Raw genomic sequence first — 23434 nt, forward strand, 5'->3', positions numbered from 1 at the left:
TTCATTCTGACAAATTTTATTTAATAGAAAAGATGAACAACTTTGAATGCACAAAGTAATAAGAATAATGTAACAATATAAGATACATCTTAAATAGCAGACTGGAGTATTGTTTTTGCTATTGCTGAGATATATCCAACACCCGGGTTTCCAAAAGGAGTTCATGGATTCTTGTATTCAGTAAAGATACTGTTGAGGTCCTTGGTCGGGTCATTTCATATACCAGAACATAATACAATATTAGCTTAAACTATATTACTATAATATTTATTAGTACAAACTGTATATGTCATGTGTACATTTAATTGACAAAATCGGGAGAATTTCATGGTTTGTCAGTTAAAATTATAGAAGGTTCAGATTGTTCTTTGGTTATTTTGGAAACCGTTAATCTAACACAATGAAACGTTTAATAATCCACATAACACAATACAGTGACCAGTCCTTAAAAGCATCAAGTTGTAATTTTCTCTTCAACCCCATATAATAATTAACATATTGTCAGACATAATGAGTAAACACTTGTAGGGCATGAATTTATCCCAAAAATCAATAATTTGTTAATAATAACTGTAGTGGCAGAGCTTAAAGTCCCAACTAGATAAATAAAATAATCTTCAAATAAAAAAAATCTCAGTTCATTGATCATGATCTCAAATGTGCTGTTGATTGTTCCTAAAAGGAAAATCCAGGAATAACTGCACCATTACTGCAGCTGCATTAGAAGATAGAGATATATAAATTAACCTACATTTCAAATCTATATTTCTAATATATATTTTTATAGACTGATCACAATTTTTTTTCACAAAAATACATAAAGTTGTGAGCTTGGCATCAATGGCAGTCGTAAATACCCTAATGATTTAGTGTACTTACTGATATGTACGCAATTCCTACATCAGGTTCCAGTGTCCCATATTGCAACTTTCCCAAATCCAGACGAGGCTACAACATTAAAAACTGCCAAGTTTAGTCATTTGATAAAAATACACTATAGCTTAAATATAATGCAGTGTAAGGTATATAATGACTATAACCTGAACTCCACATCCTCACCATTCACCACATCTCAAAGAAACCCAGAAGCTCATGAGTCTTATCTTTTATAAAGATGTAGTTATAAAGCAGAAAATTTGACAGAACTGTAACATGACTGAATAATTATTGTTCAAGTCTCCCAACAGTTCACCAAAAAGACAAAGAGAATGGACCTACAAAAAAGTTGGTCTCATTTGGTCAAGAAAGTTCTTAGCAACAATGAATATCTGCAATGCCATGAAGACCCACACTCCACAGAGAACATCACCCGGAATTTAACACCAACAGAACCATAATTGACAGGAAAAAGTGCCCATAAATCTATTCCCCATCAGAGATGTCCTCATCTGAGAGAAGGTTGCCCCCTTTTACCCTGATGTAATGTGCATTTTCGCCACCAGGTGTGCCACAGGTGCAGAGTTGCCTGCTAAACAGAGTCTCTATTTCCTCCAACATGAGTCCCTTGGTCTCTGGTAGACATCCAAGCATGAAAAAGAAGCCAATCACAGCCAGGCCAGCGTACAGGAAAAATGCACCTAAAATAGGAACAAATCAATATTAAAAAAAAAATTGTCTTATTCTAAATCAGGGGCCTCCAACCGTTTCTCTTCTGAGAGCTGCTTTATCCAAACTACTTCAATTTGTGCTTATAGATTTAAGTTTATATAACGCTAAAAAGTACGCTCTTGGTGCCAGCTGTGTGTAAAAATTGATTGAAGGATGGTTGGATTAAAATGTGTGATGCACATGCACATGAGGAGGAGCATCCCAAATTTGATTAGGATGAAATTTAAACAGGTTTATCTAGTTGATTTGAACTATTTTGTACATATTTTATCAATCGTTAAGCAAACTACTCAAAAGAAGTGTTAAGGACCCCTGTCCTAAATATTGTAATGTGGTTTTAAATATATTAGAACCACATTACAAGCAATCAGAAACTAGTAGGCAAAAACTTTACCAACTAAAATTAACATGAGTAGCTTTCAACAAGAACATTATGTCTACAATTACTTGATTTACTAAATGATGGTTTCTGAGGTTTAATACTAATAATAGAAAGTCAAATGGACAGGACACAATTATATCCACAGTCATAGATTTATTGTTATATGCTTTAATATTTGCAAAGAAATATGAATTCTAGTCAACAGCGTTTAGAGAAGATTCCTACCATAGTATGTGAGGTACTCGGCCACGTGGAGGAATGTTAGAGACACAAGGACATTGAAGATCCAGTTGACACTGGCGGAGCAGGCATTGCCTGTGCTCCGAGCCCACAGTGGATAAATCTCTGAATTCACTGTCCATGGCATGGGCCCCATCCCTTCAGACAGACAGACAGACAGACACACAATTGAAGATAAGACTATTTATATATATTACTATGTATTATTAGAATTGGTATTATTTATATAGTAATTAATAACTTTATTTAATAACTGCATTGGGGGGTGTGGGTGACCATCAAAACCCATATGTACTTGTTACAATAACCTCCACTCTTCTGTGATGGTTTTCCACCGGATCTTGAACTGTGGTCATGGGAATTTGCACATTTAGCCACAAGAGCATTAGTGAGGGATGTTTAGGAGAGGCATGTCCGGAGAGAAAGCCTGGAATTCATTTCACATTCACATTTCAGTTCATCCCAAAGGTGTTAATCCCAAAGAGGGGTTGTGCAGGACACTAAAGTTCTTCAATTCAAATTTAGAAATGTCTTTATGGAGCTCGCTTTGTCTAAGGGAGCAAGCATTGCCATGCTGAATCGAGTCCACTGGAACCTTTTGTTCCAGGAAAGGAAAATATTAATAAATCTTAAAACAATTGCCTGCTTCAAATTTTGTAGCCCCGACAGTCCACTTGTGTTAGTTCTGGTCAGATGTCCACATACTAGTGGCCATATAGTGCATGTGTAGTTCCACTAAATAAATCTACTGAATTGTTAATAGTGGTAAATATACTAATAACTATTAATACTGAGTCATGACAAGTGGAGTAAGGCTGCTCTAACCTGGAGCAAAGAAGGCCAGGTAAAGAATAAGACCCAGCAATACTATCCAGGAATAGGAGGTTGGGCAGTAGTTGTAGGCCCAGTATGCACTTGGATTTTCTTCTGTACCATTGGAGCACCTGGATGAAGCAGAAATATATCAATCCAGACAAATTAAATTAACAGGGAAAATAAAAACTATAAATATCAAACTATTGTGAGAAACAAAAACAAACCTGCCACTTGCTGCTAGCTCGATGTTGCCTGGATCCACTCGCTCACAGGAAGAGTCTGATATGTTTGAGCCATTCTCATAGTAGCAAAAGCCACAGTTTGGATCCAACATACACTGTTCACAAAATCTGGAAAAGTGTCAAAGAGTGCATCCGTTCAAATTATTGTACTCAAGTAAATCAGAGAAAACATGGTTAATACGCATGTTCAGACTGTACTAGTGAGCAATAAATATGGACCGCTTACTCACCTATAGTGTGTGCAGGTTGAGTTAAGAGAAGTTGGGTCACTGGGGTGAAAGTTCACTGGAGGAGAGGTCTGAGCAGAAAGAAGGAATCCCACAGCCAAGACAGACAGACTAACAGCAGTACCTGAGAAGTGCGATACACAATATACAATACACAATACACAATAAAAAGGCTGCAATGAATAGTCTAAATAATCAATAACATTTATTAATAAATATAATGGACATGGAGTTTTGAATTTGTTTGGTCATCTACTTAATGAATAACAAATAATAGCTCATAGGACTCTATTTTTGAGTGGAATGTATAACCATAGAGGAGTCAGTGTGTGACACTGCATTGTGCGAGAAACTGTTTTAGGCACAATACATTTGAAGCAAATTTAAAGAACACAGAAACAGACTAAAGGACATCATGTGTAATATACAGTATACAAGTCTCGCTTAAATAAAAAGCAGGCCAAAGGGACGAATCAGACCAAAAGTGGAAAACGGTTGCTCATGCTGAGGTTCATGTTTAAAAAAAAGAAATTAGCAGTCTTTCTCTCTCTCTCTTTCACAGATGATGATGGCTGATAATGATCAGTACCAATGAGAGAAAAAACAAACAAACAAAAAAAATACAGTATGAGGATGTAGTATGATGATTTAGATTTTTCAGATTTATGGCAATTAATAGCCATGAGTCCCACTTTGCAGTTTTAAAAAACCTCCAATCTTCTGAGAAGGCTTTCTACTACATTTTGGAGCTTGGCTAATGTGATTTTTGTTCATTGAGCCACAAGAGCATTAGTAAGGTCAGGTACTGATGATGGACCTAAGGAGGCCTGGGGTGCAGTCTGTGCTCCAGTTCATTTCAAATGTGTTGAGGTGTGGCTGAGGTTCGAGCTCTGTGCAGGCCACTCAAGTTTTTACACTCTATCAACCACATGTTCATTAATTTCACTTTTTGCCAACTGTCATGCTACAACATGCTTTGACTCAAGCAGTAAGTTAATCTTAAAGGAAATGGAATAACATAGAAAGACATCCTACTGTATACAACTGTATGTTGGAAGCATTGTGGGAAAAGAACCACATATGGGTGTGATGGTCAGGTGCCCACATCATAATTAATTCTACTTGAAAGTTTTTATTGGTTTGACTTGATAAGATTAATGATAAATATTGATGTCATTTATAACACGTTAAAGTAGTAACAGGTAGAGAGAAAAAACTATTAAAATTCATTTAAAAAAAAAAAGTCTTATCTGTGGCATTAGGAACCGGAAACAGCAGTTAAATTAATTCTACAGGAAAAGGTCAGCAAAGTAACAAGATTCTAAGGTTTTATCTTGTTCCTTGTTCCTTGAGGTTTTATCTTACTGTACATTAAATTAGTGAAAAGATAAATAAAAAGTAAAATTAGCAGCTATTCAATTGAGAAAGTTGCTTAACTGATTATTTATAATACATAGGGATGATCAAATACTAAACATAACGCACAATTTTTCAACCCTACACATATACTACTATAATAAAGAATCAGGACTGTCTAAGACATTTGCATAATAACCTTATAATGTTTCAATGCTCATTAGAATGCCCTAGATGACTTTTGTTTTAATATACAATACACATGAATCTGTATACTTCAGTAAGACTTTTCAGTGTCCTCACCAGTAATGCTGCCCAGAGTCAGTTTTCTTCGGCCCACACGTTCCACCAGAAAAACACCCACCAGCGTAAACAGGAAATTGGTGAATGCAGTAGCAGCAGAAAGCCAGATGGCTTGCTTATCATCCCTCACTCCAGCCATTTGCAAAATTGTAGCACTATAGTACCTAGGAAAATAGGAACAGACTCTCATTTTTCTTGATTAGATAATAATCATACAATAATAATATAATAATAACCATGTTAGAACTAGGGCCAGTGCAAGAACTACTCCACTCAAACCAAAACACTCTCAAAGCTGCTACTTCAAATGGTACTCTGAGATTCACATTAAGAGATATAATTCTCTCTTAATGTAATATAATTATATTATATAATTATAATGGTACTAGGGGGGCACAGTGGCTTAGTGGTGAGGCTTAGCATTTGCCTCACACCTCCAGGGTTGGGGGTTTGATTCCCGCCTCCGCCTTGTGTGTGTGGAGTTTGCATGTTCTCCCATCCTCGGGGGTTTCCTCCGGGTACTCCGTTTTCCTCCCCGGTCCAAAGACATGCATGGTAGGTTGATTGGCATCTCTGGAAAATTGTCCGTAGTGTGTGAGTGCGTGAGTGAATGAGTGTGTGTGTGCCTGCGATGGGTTGGCACGCCGTCCAGGGTGTATCCTGCCTTGATGCCCGATGACGCCTGAGATAGGCACAGGCTCCCCGTGACCCGAGGTAGTTCGGATAAGCGGTAGAAAATGAGTGAGTGAGTGAGTGAGTAATGGTACTATAAGATTCGCAATGAAAAAATGCCAAGCATTATGAATGTGGGCAAACAGGAAAGATGTTGCCAGAACCCTGTCATTAAGAATAAAAACTTTGAGCATGTATCCTATTATAACTGAACTTCACTGCCTTGATAAGTGAAATACTACATACGTTTTTAATCAACATAAATAAGGGAGACAATATTTATTTAATGAAAATTTTAATGAACAAATATAGAGTTGTCCATAGCATTTATTTAGGACACTATGGCATATGTAAATATGGGATTTCGTGTGGAACCACAGATCAGCATAAACAATTCGGCATAATATGCTGAGACCAATGAACTTTAGTCTCTGCTGTCTTGTGACTGCAGTTATAAAACCTGTTTATGGTTTAAAGAATGACTCACTCTAGATAATCACAATGACTTTTTCATTTACTGTCAGACCTGTAAAGTTACCACTTGCATATGACAGATTTGAATATCTGAAGATGTGATGAAGATAAATGAATAGATATGAAATAAAAGATATGCGAGGAAGTTTTTTTATCAGTTGATACCACGTGAATATTTTCCTCTGTATAGTGTACTTGAATGTCACATTAAAGCCATTGTATGCTGTCCTCTTTAGCACCAACAAATGAGGTGATTTCTACTGAAGACTGGCCAGATTTATCAACAGTGTCACAGTCAGTGAATGTCTTACATTACAGTGTTAATTCCAGAAAGCTGCTGGAACATCTGAAGGCCACATCCCACAATCAGAGCTCTCCGGGCAGGAGCACAAGACAGGATACGGAACAGAACTGGTCTCCCTGTCAAACAGTTAAGAAAGTACAATATATTATAACTTTTGGAATGATTCAGATGTGTTAAAACCGTTGCTTGTTTCTTTGCACAATCACGTCCACACTGTCACACACACACATTTCTCTCAACACTGCAGATTCTGACTGAAATCTGAATCTTGATGTGCTGCTTACCTCCTGCTTCCTTTTCCTCCTCTTCAATAATGCACTTGATACTGTCATACTCATTGTTCACACTCTCTGTGGCTCGTATCTGTGTGAGCACCTCCAGGGCCTTCTGAGAATCACCTTTCTGCAGGAGCCAGCGAGGACTCTCAGGCAAGAAGAAGAAGAATCCCAAAAACTGCAGCACAGCAGGGACTACTGACAAACCCAGCATATACCTATAGCGTATTTACACAAACACACACACACAGTGTTGCTATGTTAAATATTTGGGTTACAACCTCGACAAACACCTCATTTGTGTAACATTAATGATGGTAAAAAATTACAGAAAGACTTGCACCTTGTTCTTAACGCAGATGTCATGTAATAAAGGAAATACAGTGGTTTCACAAATTGGACTGAATTCTGCTGCTTTTGCCTACAATAATTATTAATTTATCTTATTAATGTGCATAAATGACAAAGCTCTATTGTCATTTTGTAAAAGCCTCAAAGAATCAATGAATTCAAACACATCTAACTAGGTAAGATGTGTTTTTTAACGTTTAATAAGTTGATAAAACATATCTAATATCCAACAGAGAGAATGCATTGTGCTTCTGAATAAACTGATCAGTTCAGACTGCATTTTCAAACATTCTCATTATGACGTTAAACATTCTTAGTATAACATTAGATCCCAAAACAAGCCAGTTTTAAAATGAAGTATTAGCATATATACAGAATGCTTATTTCTTACCCGTATCTTTCTAATGTTTTTTTTTTTGCCTTGGTTTATTATATTCATATTTATTTTATTGTCTAACCTAGCTCTTAGTTATATTAGCTGTAAAGCAGTGGTCACCAAACCCTATAGTCCAGGAATACTATGTACTGTCCAGTTTGCTTTTCCTGTTCTAGTACATCTGATCTAACTGATTAGCTCATTAAAAGTCAGTTTTAAGGTGAGTAACACTAAAATATTCAGGGTAGGGGTTCATCAAGTCCTGGATTGGGACCCTTTTTCCTTGGCAGTTCATACCTCCATCCATCATGCTCCATGTAACTGAAGGCTCCATCCACCACACTGGCTATGAACTGACCTCCTGTGATAAACAGTGTGTTTATGGTGACCAGTTGACCCCGGAGCTGAGGAGGAGACACTTCAGCTATGTAGACTGGCACGGTCATAGATGCTATTCCTGTGGGGGTAAGCAAACACACCTTCAGTTGTTGTGTCATTTAACTTCATATTGCTGTTTTCTGACTGTGTCTTACCTATGCCAAGCCCAACAATAAGCCTACCGATGAGAAGAACAGATTTATTAGGTGCCAGGCTTAAAATGATTCCCCCCGCAGTAAAAATGATGCTGGCCAGCATGATGCACTTCCTGCGGCCGTAAAGACCATTCAGAAATCCGCCTGCAAGAGCTGAGAGCGCCGCCGCACCGACAGTGCTGGAGACCAGCAACTCCTGCCACAAGGTGCTCAGGTTCATCTCTTTCTTGAGCAAAAGCATGGCCCCAGATACCACCCCGGTGTCGTAGCCGAAGAGGAAGCCTCCCAAAGCGGAGAAGAAGGCGAGGATGTAGACAAACCTCGATGAACCTACATCCTGGCTTCCCACAGACTGTGATGCAGTAGAGTGCGCTCCGATCAGACCGCGCTCGTGCTCGTCCTCCATTCTCCTCCTCCTGCCTGTCACCTGGTCCATGATGTGCAGCTCATAACCATCCTAAACCACACAACATCATGAAACGTGCCCTTTCAGTAACTCATTTCTGAATGCAGGTCTCTGATTTGCACAGTTTGTTTTTAACACCAACACGTACCTTAAAAACAGCGTTCATATAACAGCAGGAAGAACATCTGATAATTGATCCACTATAAATAAAAGACAAATGATGTTTGCACTCAAACTTTCATGCATGCTTCAGACTATTCGCCATGCACTAGTTGGGTTGTTTTCTATATCCAAAGTACAGATATAGATATGTAAGGCTCCAAAACATTCTCACAGACGTGAATCATGACACTACAGGCAGTTATGAACAGCAATGTTCAATTGTTAAATTGTTCCAATGAAAAGAGGGCGGAGTCACGCGTCACATGACGCCATCTAGGGGGCGTGTCTTTGACATTGAAACAAACACAAAACCACCTACATGCTGAGTAATGAAAAAAATCTGAATTTGATTTAAAATCCTGAAATGAATAATACTAAAAGCAATTAATTCATTAACGAATTAATTAATTCCTGCTTTAGATACATATACAATGCCATAATCTAATTATAATGAATGTAGGGCTATTAATCAGAGACACAATGTTTCAGCTACAATGGTGTAGTGACCTGAAACTGCTGACGCTCAACACGCGTTATTTACATTAAAGTGTCTCAGTGCGCTATTACAGTGTTTAAGATGTCAACACGATAGTTACTATGGTATTATTACAAAGCTTACCTGTAATAGAAACTGTCGCTTTCTTTTTAGTTTGCTCGGTAACCCCCCGGTTCATCGGCGCAAACTTCCTGTTTTACACTGACAACAGCGGTCATATGACTCCTGCTGCCCCAGAAAGTCACGCCTGCTTGTGTGGCTCACTGAGAGACACCCAAAATAATCCAGAAGCTTTCGGAAATATGGAGCAATGAAATGCTTTGGTCAGCTTATAAAATACTGTCCGCTTTAAGACCTACGCTTCCACATACTGTAAGGCTGTGCGTCATGATCCATCACCCGAGCACACTATCAGAGGGAAAATGTATTCATGCACGTTTTTAATGTCACATTAGAGAACACCATGGTGAATAAGGAGGATCTGGAAAATAACCTGAAAAAGCTGGTCGTGCGGCTGAAGAACAACTTAGAGGAAGGAAAGCAGTTGGGAAGCATGTTCCAGATCATTCAGGATCTCCTGTTCATGGCACACACAGACGAGTGTGGTAAGCGCACACCAATGCAAACAAAGGTGTTGTGATTTATGCGCCATATGCAGCTATCATACTGCAGACTGATCTATATTTGTCTAAGCTTCAGTGGGTTTGAGAGATATTTTAGGAGCTTCTATCGTTTCAGCAGAAGAGCTGTTTAAAGACAAAGATGTCCATGAGCCACTGATGTTCCTGCTCTCATCCTGCAGCAACAGCAAACTTCAGAAGGTAAATGCCAGTGAGATCTTTAAGTTGAGTGTCGTTTTAGTTTCCAACTCTTTTTAGTGATTGAAACTGTGTCACGTTAACTTAGGTAGGATGGTCCCTTCTGTGCCGGTTGATGGAGATCTGTCCTGCCACCTTGGACAAGCTGGTTCAACCTGGTCTAGCTGGAAAGGACCAGGAGGTTCTAGGGGTGCACCAGTAAGTGTCCAGGGATTTCTGTGCAAATAACGGGTATCAGGGAACAATATAGAATGTAGCAGTAAAATGAAACTGCAAGATAAATAAAGTGAAAGTAGATGATTTAAAATGATTTACTGTGTATTTAAAGTCTTATTTATCTGTGCTTGCTTGTGTGTGTTTGTGTCTTTCAGGCAGATTCTAAACATGCTAACATTGCATCAAAACGACCTGAAAGTTGTAATGGTAGGGCTGCGAGCTCTAGCCTTGCTGTTGAAGTCAGGTACGCTGACACTCTCAAGCTCCTGTTATTACATATTCACATCAATCAATCTTTACCTTGTGTTCACAAAATAAAAAGGATTGTGAATAATCTTGTCAAACCCAACGGACTAGAGTCTGACGCGCTGTGTTTTTCATGAGCCCACTTAAATTGTGTTTATGTTGTGTGACTGACAATTTAATAGATTTCAAATATTTCCTTAACAAGCACTATTGATAAGGGAGAGTGATATAGTAATGATTTCTATCCAAAGCAGATAGGCACAGCTGCAACTCCTTTACACTTCCTCTTTTGTAAGATCCAGCTGCTTACCAGATGCAGCAGGGTCACATGCTACAGCATCATTAACATATTCTATATAATTCAGATGAATTTAGTGTGTTGCACTTCATTTTCTGAGTCTTTTTTATTAGTCATTGGGTTTACTGTGAAAAGCCAAAATGTCATGACCTGTCATTAAAGTGTTTTTTTTTTTTTTTTTGCTAAATGATTTATATAATTATCTTTTTGTTTACATGGCATACTTTACTGACATTATTGCTTGCTATTTATTGATCTAAATGTTTATTATTCATTAACAACACTTGAAATAGTGGGAAAGTATGTCAGCCTTTAAAAAACTCAGTTAAATTGGGTTTCAGATATAAAAACTTTCAGTGTAAGAGAGAAGCCTCCCTTTTTGTTATGCTGTACTATTGCTGTGTTTAGATTCTTTTTACATGGGTAGGATTTATTTTTTTTTTTTACATACATGCTGTTTGACTGAATCCTTTGTGATTTATCCAGTAATGTTATATATAGTACATACACACTCTATAAAGTCTGAAGAGATTATGAACAAGCAGTTCAATCCATTTTACATACTGAAGGACCAACAACTTTGTACATGTTGTGTGTGTGGCAGATGAGCTGACGCTGCTAGTTCTAGAGGAAGAGATGGATGTGTTTGAGCTGGTGGTGGAGGCCATGAAGGCTTTTCCTCATAGCGAGGAGCTTCAGTTCCAGGGCTGCTCTGCTCTTCACCTGCTGCTGCAGAGAGGTGCCATTCACATTGGTTAATCGTTTAGCACTACTGAATGGAACAGAATTCTAAACTATTTGGGAACACCATTGATTTTGTTGATTATATTGTATTGTTGTGTGTTTGTGATTCCTATCTAGTTCCAGAGGAACATCAGGTAGAGTTTATTGAGAAGAAGGATCATGCTGTAGTTTTGAATGTGCTCAAAAGTTTTAAGGACAGTGAGAATGTGGTTCGGTCTGCACTGCAAGTTCTCATACCATTGGCTGAACCTGGTAAGAACTACTGTATTGATCTTTTCTGCTTGATTTCATTTTAATGTTTTCTGTTTATTTTCTATGTTACATTTCCCGTAAAGCTTGAGCATAAACAAATGGAAGGATTTAAGCAAAAGACATTGCTATAATGCAGTAATTGCATTAGGTAGATTTAGGCTTGTCCAAATGAATAAAATCTGTTACTAACATCTGTGACATTTATTCAGAATAATTGGAACCAATTTAAATCTCTTTATCAAATTACATCCAGGACCTCATGCAAATCAGCACTGCAGTATGAGGTAATAACCAGGATATGAATCTCACTGCATGTTTGTGTGTTTATCTGGATTCCAGCAAGCAATGTGGAGATTCTGATGTCCAAAAATGAAAAATGCTACAGTTTAGTGTGTCAGGCAGTGGAAGACTTCTCACAGTCAGAGGCTATACAGGAGGTGGGCTGCTGCCTTCTGCGGAAATTTACTTCAGGTAGGTACATTTCAAGTTCAAGCACAGAAAACATGACAAGAAGCGCCTTTATGCTACTCATTTGGACTCGGTCAGTGCCAGAAGTCATGTTTCTTGTGAATAATATACTTTAATTTTCTACATTTCAGAAAGTTACTTCAATATCCTGGTGCTCAATGGTGTGCACAGAGTGTCAGTGAAAGCATGTCTGTCCTACCCTGACAATGGCAAGATCCAGGTTGCTGCACTGTCCTGTCTGGCTGCCCTCAGTGAGTCCTCCACAACTATTTATTACTACAATAAATTTATTAACAAATCATATTGTACATTTCTATGTATATAGATTTATAAATTAGTTGTTGGTATAGAAATAATAACTTATTTCTAAACTATTAATCAAGGGATAACAAATGATCATGTCCATGCTGTTATATGAAAATAATCCCTTCCATGTTTTATCGGTTAAACTGTAAAGGAGGATTTTGCACTGAGCCAGTCTTAAGATAAACTGTGGACAATTTGTTGACTTGAACAGTTCCCCTATCAACTATTTATATCCATACGCACTCCACTTTACATCTATACAGTTTTTTTTTTACAGTGTTGACAATGTTTGCACTGCACTGCCACTGAAAGTCCAAAGTGTGCTTTTTATATCTACTACATTGCAGTGTCACACTCTTACACTGTATTCTTTTTAATATTTATCCTTATTTTTTTCATTTATAATGTTACATTACTTTTAGTATGCTTTTATTTTAATCCGTTTATCACTTACTTATCACTTATTATTTTTTAACCAGAGTCTTTTTCTGTGTCTCTTGACATTAATGTGAAAAAAATCAAAATAATTTTTGAACTAAAGACAGTCCCGTGTTGGGAAACTTACAGTACTGACGACTACTATCAAAAAACGTAACATATATGTCTTACAGAAATATTTCTCTATTTAACAAAAGCACGATATTAATATAAGAACAATAATGTGTTAGAAATAGTGCATTTATACAAACCTATGATTTAGGTTACAGCTGTCAATGTTATTAAAAAAAACTACTACATGTCTTGGAGAATTCATCCGTGTTGTCATACAATCAGGAATTAACTGTTATTCATCACTAAAGACTACCTGACTTCTGTTGTGACAGCAAAGACAATCCTAGAGAATGAAGACCTCAAGCAGACAAGCAGTGAGGAGGAGGATGAACGAGGTAAAGAAGATGCTAAGGGCAGTAATGATGACGAAAGCCTGGTTTGGAGAGAAGCTTGCTGCACAGCTTTAGAGAGACATAGTGACAACGCTGAAGTGCAGGTCGGCAATGTGCTTTTTCATTATCGGCGTCAGCTTGTTGTGCAAACTCTTTTTTTGCTGTTAATTTTATGTGATTCATATTAAAATCTTGGTCTTTTTCTTTTTCTGTGTATCATCAGGAGGCTGCTTGCTGGGCATTAAACAGTTTGATGCTCTATGGCAGCACACGTAGTATATATGACGAACCCAAAGAAAGGTTAGTGAAGAAACGACATCAATGACACAACGACATAGTGACGACAGACTTCTTAAATATTGTATTTGATATCTGATTTATCCGGTCAAAAAAGTCTTTCTGAAATATGTGTATTTTTTAAAGTGAGCTTCAAACGAAAGCTTCTAAAAACCTCAAATTAGATCTTTTAAACCTCATAAAAGAAATTCTGAAATGCAAACATTTACACGTCCTCTTCAATCATATACTTTAGAAGCTCAGAATCCACTGCACTGTTAATTAGGATAATGTGGTCGATGAAAAGCAACAAATAAATGTCTCTTTCTCTCTTGTTAGGCCTCCTGTGTATATCCAGGTAATGACTGTGTTGCTTGTGCACTCGTCAAGTTATGGTGTGTTTCAGGCTGCTACAGCTGCATTGGGCACACTCATACGCCGACACAGTGAGTTAACGTTGTCGATTTTTAACGTTGTCTGTCATATTTTCTCATGAATGTTTTTTTAATCTTATAGCACATACTATGTATGAGTAAATAATAACAGCTGGGGACATGAGAACATTTTTGCAATCACTAGAAAGCATCACAGCAGTGAATATTCCTGTTTTAGGCAGTTTTACCTGAATTCTGTGTGGGTGTAGGTGTGTGTGTTTTCTGTGTGTGTACTTTTCTATTTGGGTGTGCTCTCAGGTAAAATGAGGTCTCGGCTCCTGGCCAGTGGCATTCATTACAATATTGTAGATCTGATGAAGAGACATGCCAACTCCAGTGAAGTGTGTGAAAGTGCATGCAGGCTTCTGTACACACTATTCCAGGGAGGGTAGGAGCAGATTCTTTACTTTGTACAGTACTATGTGAAGTGTCCTCTAGATTTTTGCCACTCTTCTATGAATATGTATAAAAAAAATGAATAAAACAGAAAAGAAAAACCCATACAACATGTGATATTTCATGCTTCAATAATCAGGACCATTATATAATTTATTAAAAGTTTTTTTTTGTTTCTTATGTATGTTATATATGCTGTTATTATCCTGTTTAAAAAACATTGACACCCACACAATTAATATTGAGTCACTTCTTGTACAGTACATACAAAACACACACACACACACACACACACACACACACACACATTATTCACACAGTATTCTCATTCCTCACCAATGTTTCTGTCTGCTAGCAGGAGTATGAGTCTGGATGACGCAACAATGGCTCTAGGTCAGATTTTGTTTGCCATGAAGGATCATAACTTCCAGCCTGAGGTACAACTTGAAGGGCTGAAATCCAGCTTGGTGCTCCTCAACCCGGGTAAGAGCCCTGATAGTGGCCTTAGCCTCAACACAAAGCTGCTAGCTTACTGCATAGTGTTCATAAGCATTTCCCTTTGTCAATATTGCAATATCCTGGTATCCTGGTATACTAGTTATTTATCCACCATTAAACCGTATACATGTATAATTAAGGGATTATCTTGGAGTAACAAGATGAAATTAAAGGTTTAAGCTTTAAACCATTCAGCATTAAATGTGCATTAGTAAAGATTATTCTTAATTTATCAAGATTAGCTCTCAGTGGTTAAGTTTAGTGGCTTTAGCTAGAATTAGTATTAGAAAGCATTGTTTTGACAAGCAGACTGAATTCAACTGCTTCAAAGTTCTTTCAGTATAAGCGTTTTTTCTGTGTTTCTGTGTTTTTCTGTGTCTTTTTATGGGAATGAAATGTAGTTTGTTTAGGACTGTGGTGAAACACATGATAATACAGTGGCACAATACACAGGACTAAATAAAGTCCAAATGGTTAAAAACAGGAGGGAAGTAGACTGAAATAACTGGGCAGTAAATATACAGGAGAGTGCATGTTAACTACACAGTACAATAGAACAGTGTTGTCTGGGAAAACAGTTGCAAAAGTTGTCTGTAAACTATTGTGTAGTCTAGCAAAAATAAATGAATAAATGTAGCTGCAATATTAAGTTAGCATATTTTCCAGGTTATATGTACAATTAAGAAAAAAAGCAAGTATTGAACATAACAAATCAGAGTGTAACAAAGTGTGTGTGTGTGTGTGTGTGTGTGTGTGTGTAAGCAGACCTCAGTTTGAGGGAACATGGTGTATCCATAGCAGATCCCGACATGTTGGATGTGTCTCTAAGAGTGCTGAAAAATCAGTGTGTGGTAGAAGAAGCTCATAGTGTCTACCTTCAAGCCTTAAACAGGGTAAGGATCATCCAAATACGTAGGATCTCCTTTTCTACACTGGAAAAGAATATAAATAGCTTCTACACTATAGACTGTACATATGGTGGACCCCAGTGGTTGTAAAGCCTCTGATTCCCTTCAGTGGCTGGTCTCAGAGCAGTTGTTGGCATATTAGTAATTGGAGGAGCAGTTGGGTTTTTCACATTTATACATCTCCTTTTTAGATTTCCCTCTTCTTTTATGTGTACTACACATACCCTGGCTCTAGTTTTTATCTAGTAAGCAAAGCTTTTGACTTCACCGTGGGAATAAGTAAATGTAAACTCCACAATTGATTTAATTTTAGTTGTATTTGTGTAGCTAACTCTAAAATTAAAACTGTACACTTTATGATCAAAAAGTGCAGTTATATAACATATGTGTGTGTGTGTGTGTGTGTTTGTGTGTGTGTGTATATGTGTGTGTCTGCGTGTGTGCACAGTTTATCAGCAGTGAGGACATTCAGGAGTGTGGTCTTGCTGTTCTAACTACGCTGGCTGATTGTTCTGGAGCCGTTGATGTAATGTGCCAGCAGGGGGCGATAGACACAGTGCTGCACACACTACAGATGTTTCCTCAGAAAAGCAGTGAGTACCAGTGATTCCCACTAGTTTAACTTCCTAGTCTGCTCTGTTTGACTTGTTGAATATCAGGACCTAATACAGATAAACAGTTATGACCAGGTCTTTCAATTAAATTTCACAAATGTGTTTATTTTGTAATTTCTGTTAATCTGTCAGATGAAGTGTAAACCAACACCTTATATTTGTGTAGAGATTCACTATTGGGGTCTGAGACTCCTGTTTCAACTCATCTCAAAAAAGAAGCTGTCGCACATGATGGTGCCCGTGTTGGTGTCGGTTCTTGTCGCCTCTTTAAGGCAGCACAAGAGCAACACAGAGATACGGATAGAAGTGAGAAACGACCTGAAATGAGAATTTAGACATTTACTCTCATGACCTCATGAAAGGTCTGAGTTTTATTTCATTGTTTGGTCTGCAGGCTTTGCAGGTGATATGGAAACTGTTGGACACCTTCTCAGGAGCAGCGACCGAGCTGGAGAAAGAAGGCTTTGAAAAAGAGATCTTCCAACAATTGAGGGAAAGCTCTCCTGATCATAAAAATGACCTAGTGAGTCAGGCGTATATATGTCTGTTAATATTGTATGTCCAGTCATCACAGAGAATTGTAATGTTTCACATTACTGAGAAAAGAACAGGAATCCTTGATAGGGCAAAAAATAATGAGCGAATGTCAGTCAATTTTTTATGAAGTTTTATGTATGTTAACTGTCCATTGAAGCAAAACAGTAAAAACTGATTCTAGTTACATTTGCATTTCCCAATACGCCTCATTCAAACAGACCCACAACAGTGTTAATACACCATAAACACAGAATTCTACCTTCTAGAACATAGTTGTCTCAACCTTGAAAGCATGAACTATAATGAATTAGAATTTTTTTTACACATGGCTTGTATAAACAATTCATAATATGATTCTGAACAGAAAAGCATTCGTCATATCATCAGAAGCTACTGTATAGCCAAGGGAAGAAAATCAGCTGTGCTTGCTCTCGCCCCTGTCAGTCAGAGTAGCACTAAACAATCATGGGCTTCTGTATGCTCATGTTTGTGAAATAAGGCAATGCTTTCCTCCTGGTATGTTATGCTGAGCTGTGATGCAGTATGATGCTGTAGTATGATAGCGAGATAAAGTTAGCTGCTGGGTGAGAATTAGTAGCTGACCAAAATGGGGTTTAAAAGAAAATACCTACGTGTTTATAATAGTTCTTAGGCATCCATCATAATTATAAGTCAGTTTTCACTTATATAAAATACAAAACTTCTAATCAATTTTCTTCTCTTCTATAAGTACATCAAAAAAAGAAAAAAGATGCCAAAATTAGTTCTTGGTTGTCTTTCTAAATATGAAAAACATGTGCGTCATCTCCAGAAGCTCAGCTGCCTGTGTCTGTCGAAGATGGTGGTAGACAGTGAGATCCACTACCGCATGCTGGAGAGGGCGTGTAAGGAGGGTGACGTCGTCATGGCCGAGTGTCTTATACAGCTTGGAACTGACGTCAACAAGAAAACCAAGACAGAGTCTCTGATATATCAGGTGACATTACACTTTCCACTGAGACAGACTAGGGATAGATGCTTATAGTAGATGTATATAGTATTTTAAAATTTAAATTAATATATTTTAATTAATTTTAAATCTTAAATCTTTTCTTCTGTTTCTATACTTCTAAAGCTGCTTTGAAACAATGTGAATCGTTTAAAGAGCAATACAAATAAATTGAATTGAATTTAATTGAAAAATGAAATTGAGATTTCCATCTTGTTTTGTCTGGGTCAAAACTGTGCTGACTTTAATGCATGTACTTAATAGTTTCATTTTGTAAATTGTATTCAGATCTTTAGAAAAGCTTAAAAACAACTTCCCTTTTATAAATATGCAGAAACTAAAGTAAACTGTTATTTTAGTCACTCAACCCCATGATATCACATACATACCTACACAAGTACGCATCTACCATCAGGAGTGAGTCTGTTTGTGAGTCGATTCTCTCACTCACTCTCTCACTTATTTTCTACCGCTTATCCGAACTACCTCGGGTCACGGGGAGCCTGTGCCTCTCAAACGTCATCGGGCATCAAGGCAGGATACACCCTGGACGGAGTGCCAACCCATCGCAGGGCACACACACACTCTCATTCACTCACGCAATCACACACTAGGGACAATTTTCCAGAGATGCCAATCAACCTACCATGCATGTCTTTGGACCGGGGGAGGAAACCAGAGTACCCGGAGGAAACCCCCGAGGCACGGGGAGAACATGCAAACTCCACACACACAAGGCGGAGGCGGGAATCGAACCCCCAACCCTGGAGGTGTGAGGCGAACATGCTAACCACTAAGCCACCGTGCCCCCTGAGTCGATTCTGTTAAATATTATTTCTATTTATAATAGCAAGTAATATTCAGAACAGGAGTAAATTTATGTCTTATGAGTGGATCTGTTGGTAGTTCAGAGCGTTGCACCCTTATACGTGAGAATGAAAGATGCACAGCTGTATACATGACTGTGTGTGTATGCAGGTGTGTGAGCATGGTGGCCCACTGGCTCTGGTCGAGGTGTTAGTCAGCAGTGGTGTGCATGAGCAGCAGTTGCGTGGGGCTTTGAGTGTGTGTGTGAGGAGGAGAGACAGCCCTGTGGTCATCCTCCTGCTGGCTCGTCTCGGTCTCGACCATGCAAACTGCGCCCTCTGCTTAGGAGGCTTCAGGCTCGGCCATCTCGATGCCGTATGGCTCAATGCACTGCTCTCCGAACACAGAGTTCCCCTTACTGCACAGAAAAGGATTAGTAAGTAAAGCATTAATTATGAGCTTCTAATACATTTTGGATTGTGTGGTATTATATTTATTTGTTTTTATTACTTATATAGTAATTATATGTACACTTATTTGTAAATATTTGTAAATTGACCTTTTTAAATATACATACAATAATGTGAAATGTGTTACATTTTATTTTGATTTTCAGCTTTTTACTTATCATTACAGAGTAAAATGTGAAAGACATTTTTGTATATATAAAATGAGAAAAGTATTTGTTCCTAAATTTTAATGATAATCATTATATAAAAAATAGTAGTTAATTTTGAGCAAAATCTTGGTGAGAAAAAATCCTAGTATGTATTCAAGATTTTCATTTTCCTTTATTTTTCTTCCTTCAACAAAAACTATTGGCTAACAGATGGAGTAGAGCATATGTGGTCTGTGGAAAAGAGCACAAAGAGCAAGAAAACATTTTGAATGCTAGTTAATGATTTACAATGATAAACATTATTGCTATGGCAACCGAGAGTAGAAACGTCTGTATGCTTGCAGTAATAAAATCACTGTATGTGTGAACGTAGCATTCCTCAATCAAAGATCAATATGTATATAAGGATATTTCAGCTGATTTTCTGTATGAGTGTGTGTGATTTAGTTGTTCCTGTGTGTTTAGGTAAAGGGCAGTGGCTGGCAAGGCAGATACAGTCCCTGCAGAAAGGGAGGAGTCAGATTGGTGTTTTGGGTTCACAAAGTGGTGGGAATACTTCACAATATTTCTCTGATGATGAAAGTGATGAATCTTTTCACACATCTCTGGATGGAAACATGTTTTTTACACTTGATGGCATGGAGAGTGATGGTAAAATAATTTTTTATTCTTATTTTTAATGGAGAACATTTTGGATTTATAATTGACTCTGAATGTCATTAGCCTTTACTGCTGCCCCTTTCTAGGAAGTGATAGCCCTGCATCAGGGAGGACCTACTGCGATTCACCAGAGGAATTGAGGGGGCGCTCTAAAGTGAGGCAGCAGGAGAGATCTAGACGTGATATTTCAGAGGTGAGATCGAAGCCTTGTGTCAGCTGAAAATTGTGAACTGTTTAATACTTTATTTTGATACTTTTTTTTTTTATTAATCGTTGTAGGGAAGCAACAGCAGCCCTAATCTCAGTCAATCCAATAAAAAGAGACTGGCAAGTACTAAGGGCAAGACCCAGCGAGGTACAATACTAATGTAATAATGCATTAAATTGCTTGTGTTTGTCATGGATATTGATAATGTACTGTCAGTGGCCGTTCCTTTCTTTTACATCTGCAGGACTGTTTTCTTCTGAGAGTTCATCACCTGGAGTATTACTGTCAAATGCGGTCAGAGATCATATCAGACTGCTAGACCTATCAGGCAATGAGCTAGACTCTCTCTCATGCTTGATGGATGATGGTAGTGTGCAACAACTGCTTCAACATCTACTACGGCTGGATTTGAGCAGCAACAGCCTAGCCGAGTTTCCCAGTGCTCTGTGTCAGGTACCATTGACAAGCGGTATTCAATATGGGAAAAAAATGTTCTTAATTCTTCTAAATGGTAGAATTTTAATTAGCAGTGTATGAGTTTATTCAGAGTTCAGTAATAATGTTAACTTTCTCACAATTCATATTTAAGAGTGAACAGTGGTTCTAACAGTAATTTACCCAATATATTAATTTTGTGTTCATACCGCAATAATGAACCTTATTAACTTATCAAACACAAAAGCATGCTGCTCATTAATGATAATGAAATGAAAATTATAGATAATGGCATAATAGACTAACATTTGATTTGTTTATTTGTTTTTGTGTTTTTTTTTTTATTAATTAAGCATTTTAATCCATTTTAATTTAGATTTGAATAATTTTGTTTTATGAAACATGCAATTTGGTAATGTCATACTCATGCACTTTCTACAATAGTAACTTTATTTTGATAAGGATGTCATTATATTATTTCTAATTTAGAATTTTGAAAAGTTTCTAGCTTCGTGAATTACAGCAGGTTCCACAATTGCGTCTGAGTGACAAGAATTTCAACACTTTGCGATTAATTCTTTTAGAGCTTGCGAAGCCTCACTCGTCTTGATCTTCAAGGCAACCAGTTGCACTCACTTCCTGCTGAACTGTTGAGCCTACCTTCATTAAGCATGCTGAATGTGTCACGGAACAGTGTCGGCCCTGAGCTCTGTTTGGACCCACGTGTGTGCTGTCCGACGCTCCGCCAGCTGAACCTTTCTTTCAACCACATCACTGGTTTTCCATACAATCTCAGCCAAGTCATGAAAAATCTAGAAGAACTCTCACTAGAGGGGTATGACACAAAATGTGTTTCCAAAAACTAAATGTAGTTATTGTAGCGATTGGATTGTTGTTATTCGCCCCATTGCATTCTTCTCTTCTCTTGTTTTCCTCAGGAATCAAATCTCAGAACTCTCCCTTCCTCTCTCTCTTGCTGAAATGAAGGTGTTTGATGTTTCAAAGAATAAACTGACAGTGATCTCTGATGGCTTTTTGACTGCATGCACCAAACTGGAAACATTCAATGCCTCAGTTAACCATCTTAGTAAGTATATTTCATTATAAAGCATTTAGAATTTTTAATAAGTAACTTTCTGTTTTCTGGTTTTATATAATAACCATCTTTTTATAGGTAGTATGTTACACCTTCCTTCTAAAATAATAACACTGAAATTATCCCAGAACACCTTTGAAAGTGTACCAGAATCAATTACCAATCTATCGAAGTAGGTGTTTTAAAATGATATGTACTCTACTTACTTTAATTCTAAATATTATGGAGGTCTTGACATGCTTGTCTGATGCATCCTGTGTTTAGTTTGCGGTCGGTGGACATGAGGAGCAACAGAATCAGGGTTCTGCCAGGTCCAACTGCCTGGGCTAGTGCTAACTTAAGAGAGCTGATATTTAGTGAAAACCAGATCTCTGTGCTGGACCTCAAAGAACCTGTGGATCCATGGATGCGTCTGGAGAAACTGCATCTGAGTGATAACAAGCTCACTGAGGTACTGTAGCAATCAGTGTGTTTTCTTTTTACTTTAATTGAGAATACAGAATATATGCAGAGAATATAGTTTAACAGATAAGCTTTGACTAATATTCTATTTTTTACATATTTTGAATGCTTCATTTCAGGGCTTCGTAGGGGTTTGTAATTATCTCTGCAGTGTGTTCTAAGTTTTCCTACGCACAGTCAGGCTCTCACTATCCTTGCACCGTTGTTGTTACTGTAGCTCCCTCGTCAGATCGGGCTGCTGGAGGAGTTGACCTCTCTGGATGTCAGTGGTAACACTGGTCTGCGCTCTTTTCCTGATGAGATAGGGAAGCTGGTTCGACTGTGGGATTTGCCCTTGGACAGACTGCAACTACAACTGAATCTCAAACACATTGGTAACAAGACCAAAGACATTGTCAGGTTTGTCACGGTGTACATTTTCTTTTTTTTTAACAGAGGTGTGTGTGCTGTTCTCCTTGTACTAAAGACAGTATTGCCACATCAGTGCATGTGCTATTAAAGGTGTACTTGCATGACCAAATTTTTGTTCTGCATTTCACAATTGGAGCTTTAACTCTTGTTCAGGCACTTTCAGCATCGTCTGAACAAGGCTGTTCCTTATTTCCGGATGAAGCTAATAGTAGTGGGGAATGCAGGCAGTGGGAAGACCACTCTGATCCAGCAGCTGATGAAGTGCAAACGTTCCCAGTTTTACTTTGACACACACTCTACAAGCATCACCGTCAGAGACTGGAGCATCAAAGACCGCGATAGGAAAAACATGGTCCTGAACGTGTGGGACTTCTCAGGTCGGAATCTCAGGTGTTATAAGTCTCACTAATGCTTATAAAACAGACATAAAGCAGAAAAACTTCAACTGTCTTGTGTTCATGCAGGTGGAGTGGAGTACAGTGACTACCATTCTCAATTAATGAGTTCCAAAGCTCTGTATTTGGTGCTGTATGACCTGAGTAAAGGAGTCAGTGAGCTGGACACCATCAGACCATGGCTCTTCAATATTAAAGTGAGTTCAAATTTGTGCAATTTAAGAAATTTACATGC

General features: G+C 37.9%; 2 protein-coding genes across 6 annotated transcripts in view; one reads left to right on the top strand and one right to left on the bottom strand.

Moving 5' to 3' along the window:
* slc2a13b (solute carrier family 2 member 13b) lies at positions 1-9479 on the bottom strand. Of its 3 annotated transcripts, XM_060886165.1 has the most exons (14): positions 9347-9449; positions 8714-8765; positions 8160-8616; positions 7924-8083; positions 6909-7117; positions 6632-6740; positions 5175-5338; positions 3519-3639; positions 3271-3396; positions 3056-3174; positions 2216-2368; positions 1414-1577; positions 880-948; positions 1-715 (listed from the first exon to the last, which is right to left on the bottom strand). In XM_060886165.1, exons 2-14 carry the CDS (start codon positions 8729-8731, stop codon positions 707-709), a joined length of 1878 nt encoding a protein of 625 aa, XP_060742148.1. In that variant the 5' UTR covers positions 8732-8765; positions 9347-9449; the 3' UTR covers positions 1-706. The 3 variants fall into 3 exon arrangements, with proteins under 3 accessions (XP_060742148.1, XP_060742147.1, XP_060742149.1); XM_060886164.1 differs by having other exon boundaries at positions 1-948; positions 9347-9450; XM_060886166.1 differs by lacking the exon at positions 8714-8765 and having other exon boundaries at positions 1-948; positions 9347-9479.
* Positions 9468-23434, top strand: part of lrrk2 (leucine-rich repeat kinase 2) — a 23095-nt gene continuing 9128 nt past the window's right edge. Inside the window, exons 1-31 of one of the 3 annotated variants that reach the window (XM_060886163.1) lie at positions 9468-9595; positions 9679-9828; positions 9962-10044; positions 10130-10239; positions 10413-10501; positions 11406-11540; positions 11663-11797; positions 12137-12268; positions 12397-12516; positions 13396-13559; positions 13679-13755; positions 14071-14177; positions 14424-14553; positions 14920-15044; positions 15825-15952; positions 16416-16560; positions 16748-16887; positions 16976-17104; positions 17930-18094; positions 19085-19349; positions 19998-20183; positions 20279-20385; positions 20472-20547; positions 20645-20853; positions 21420-21670; positions 21774-21922; positions 22010-22103; positions 22196-22382; positions 22611-22792; positions 22958-23181; positions 23269-23396. In XM_060886163.1, coding sequence (XP_060742146.1) covers positions 9687-9828; positions 9962-10044; positions 10130-10239; positions 10413-10501; positions 11406-11540; positions 11663-11797; positions 12137-12268; positions 12397-12516; positions 13396-13559; positions 13679-13755; positions 14071-14177; positions 14424-14553; positions 14920-15044; positions 15825-15952; positions 16416-16560; positions 16748-16887; positions 16976-17104; positions 17930-18094; positions 19085-19349; positions 19998-20183; positions 20279-20385; positions 20472-20547; positions 20645-20853; positions 21420-21670; positions 21774-21922; positions 22010-22103; positions 22196-22382; positions 22611-22792; positions 22958-23181; positions 23269-23396 — 4314 coding nt within the window. In that variant the 5' untranslated portion in view covers positions 9468-9595; positions 9679-9686. Of the gene's footprint in view, positions 9829-9961; positions 10045-10129; positions 10240-10412; positions 10502-11405; positions 11541-11662; positions 11798-12136; positions 12269-12396; positions 12517-13395; positions 13560-13678; positions 13756-14070; positions 14178-14423; positions 14554-14919; positions 15045-15824; positions 15953-16415; positions 16561-16747; positions 16888-16975; positions 17105-17929; positions 18095-19084; positions 19350-19997; positions 20184-20278; positions 20386-20471; positions 20548-20644; positions 20854-21419; positions 21671-21773; positions 21923-22009; positions 22104-22195; positions 22383-22610; positions 22793-22957; positions 23182-23268; positions 23397-23434 lie in introns of all 3 variants that reach the window. The other 2 variants (XM_060886161.1, XM_060886162.1) reach the window with 2 other exon arrangements.

This window comes from Tachysurus vachellii, chromosome 14 (genome assembly GCF_030014155.1).
Source record: "Tachysurus vachellii isolate PV-2020 chromosome 14, HZAU_Pvac_v1, whole genome shotgun sequence".
In the NCBI taxonomy this organism is placed as follows: domain Eukaryota; kingdom Metazoa; phylum Chordata; class Actinopteri; order Siluriformes; family Bagridae; genus Tachysurus; species Tachysurus vachellii.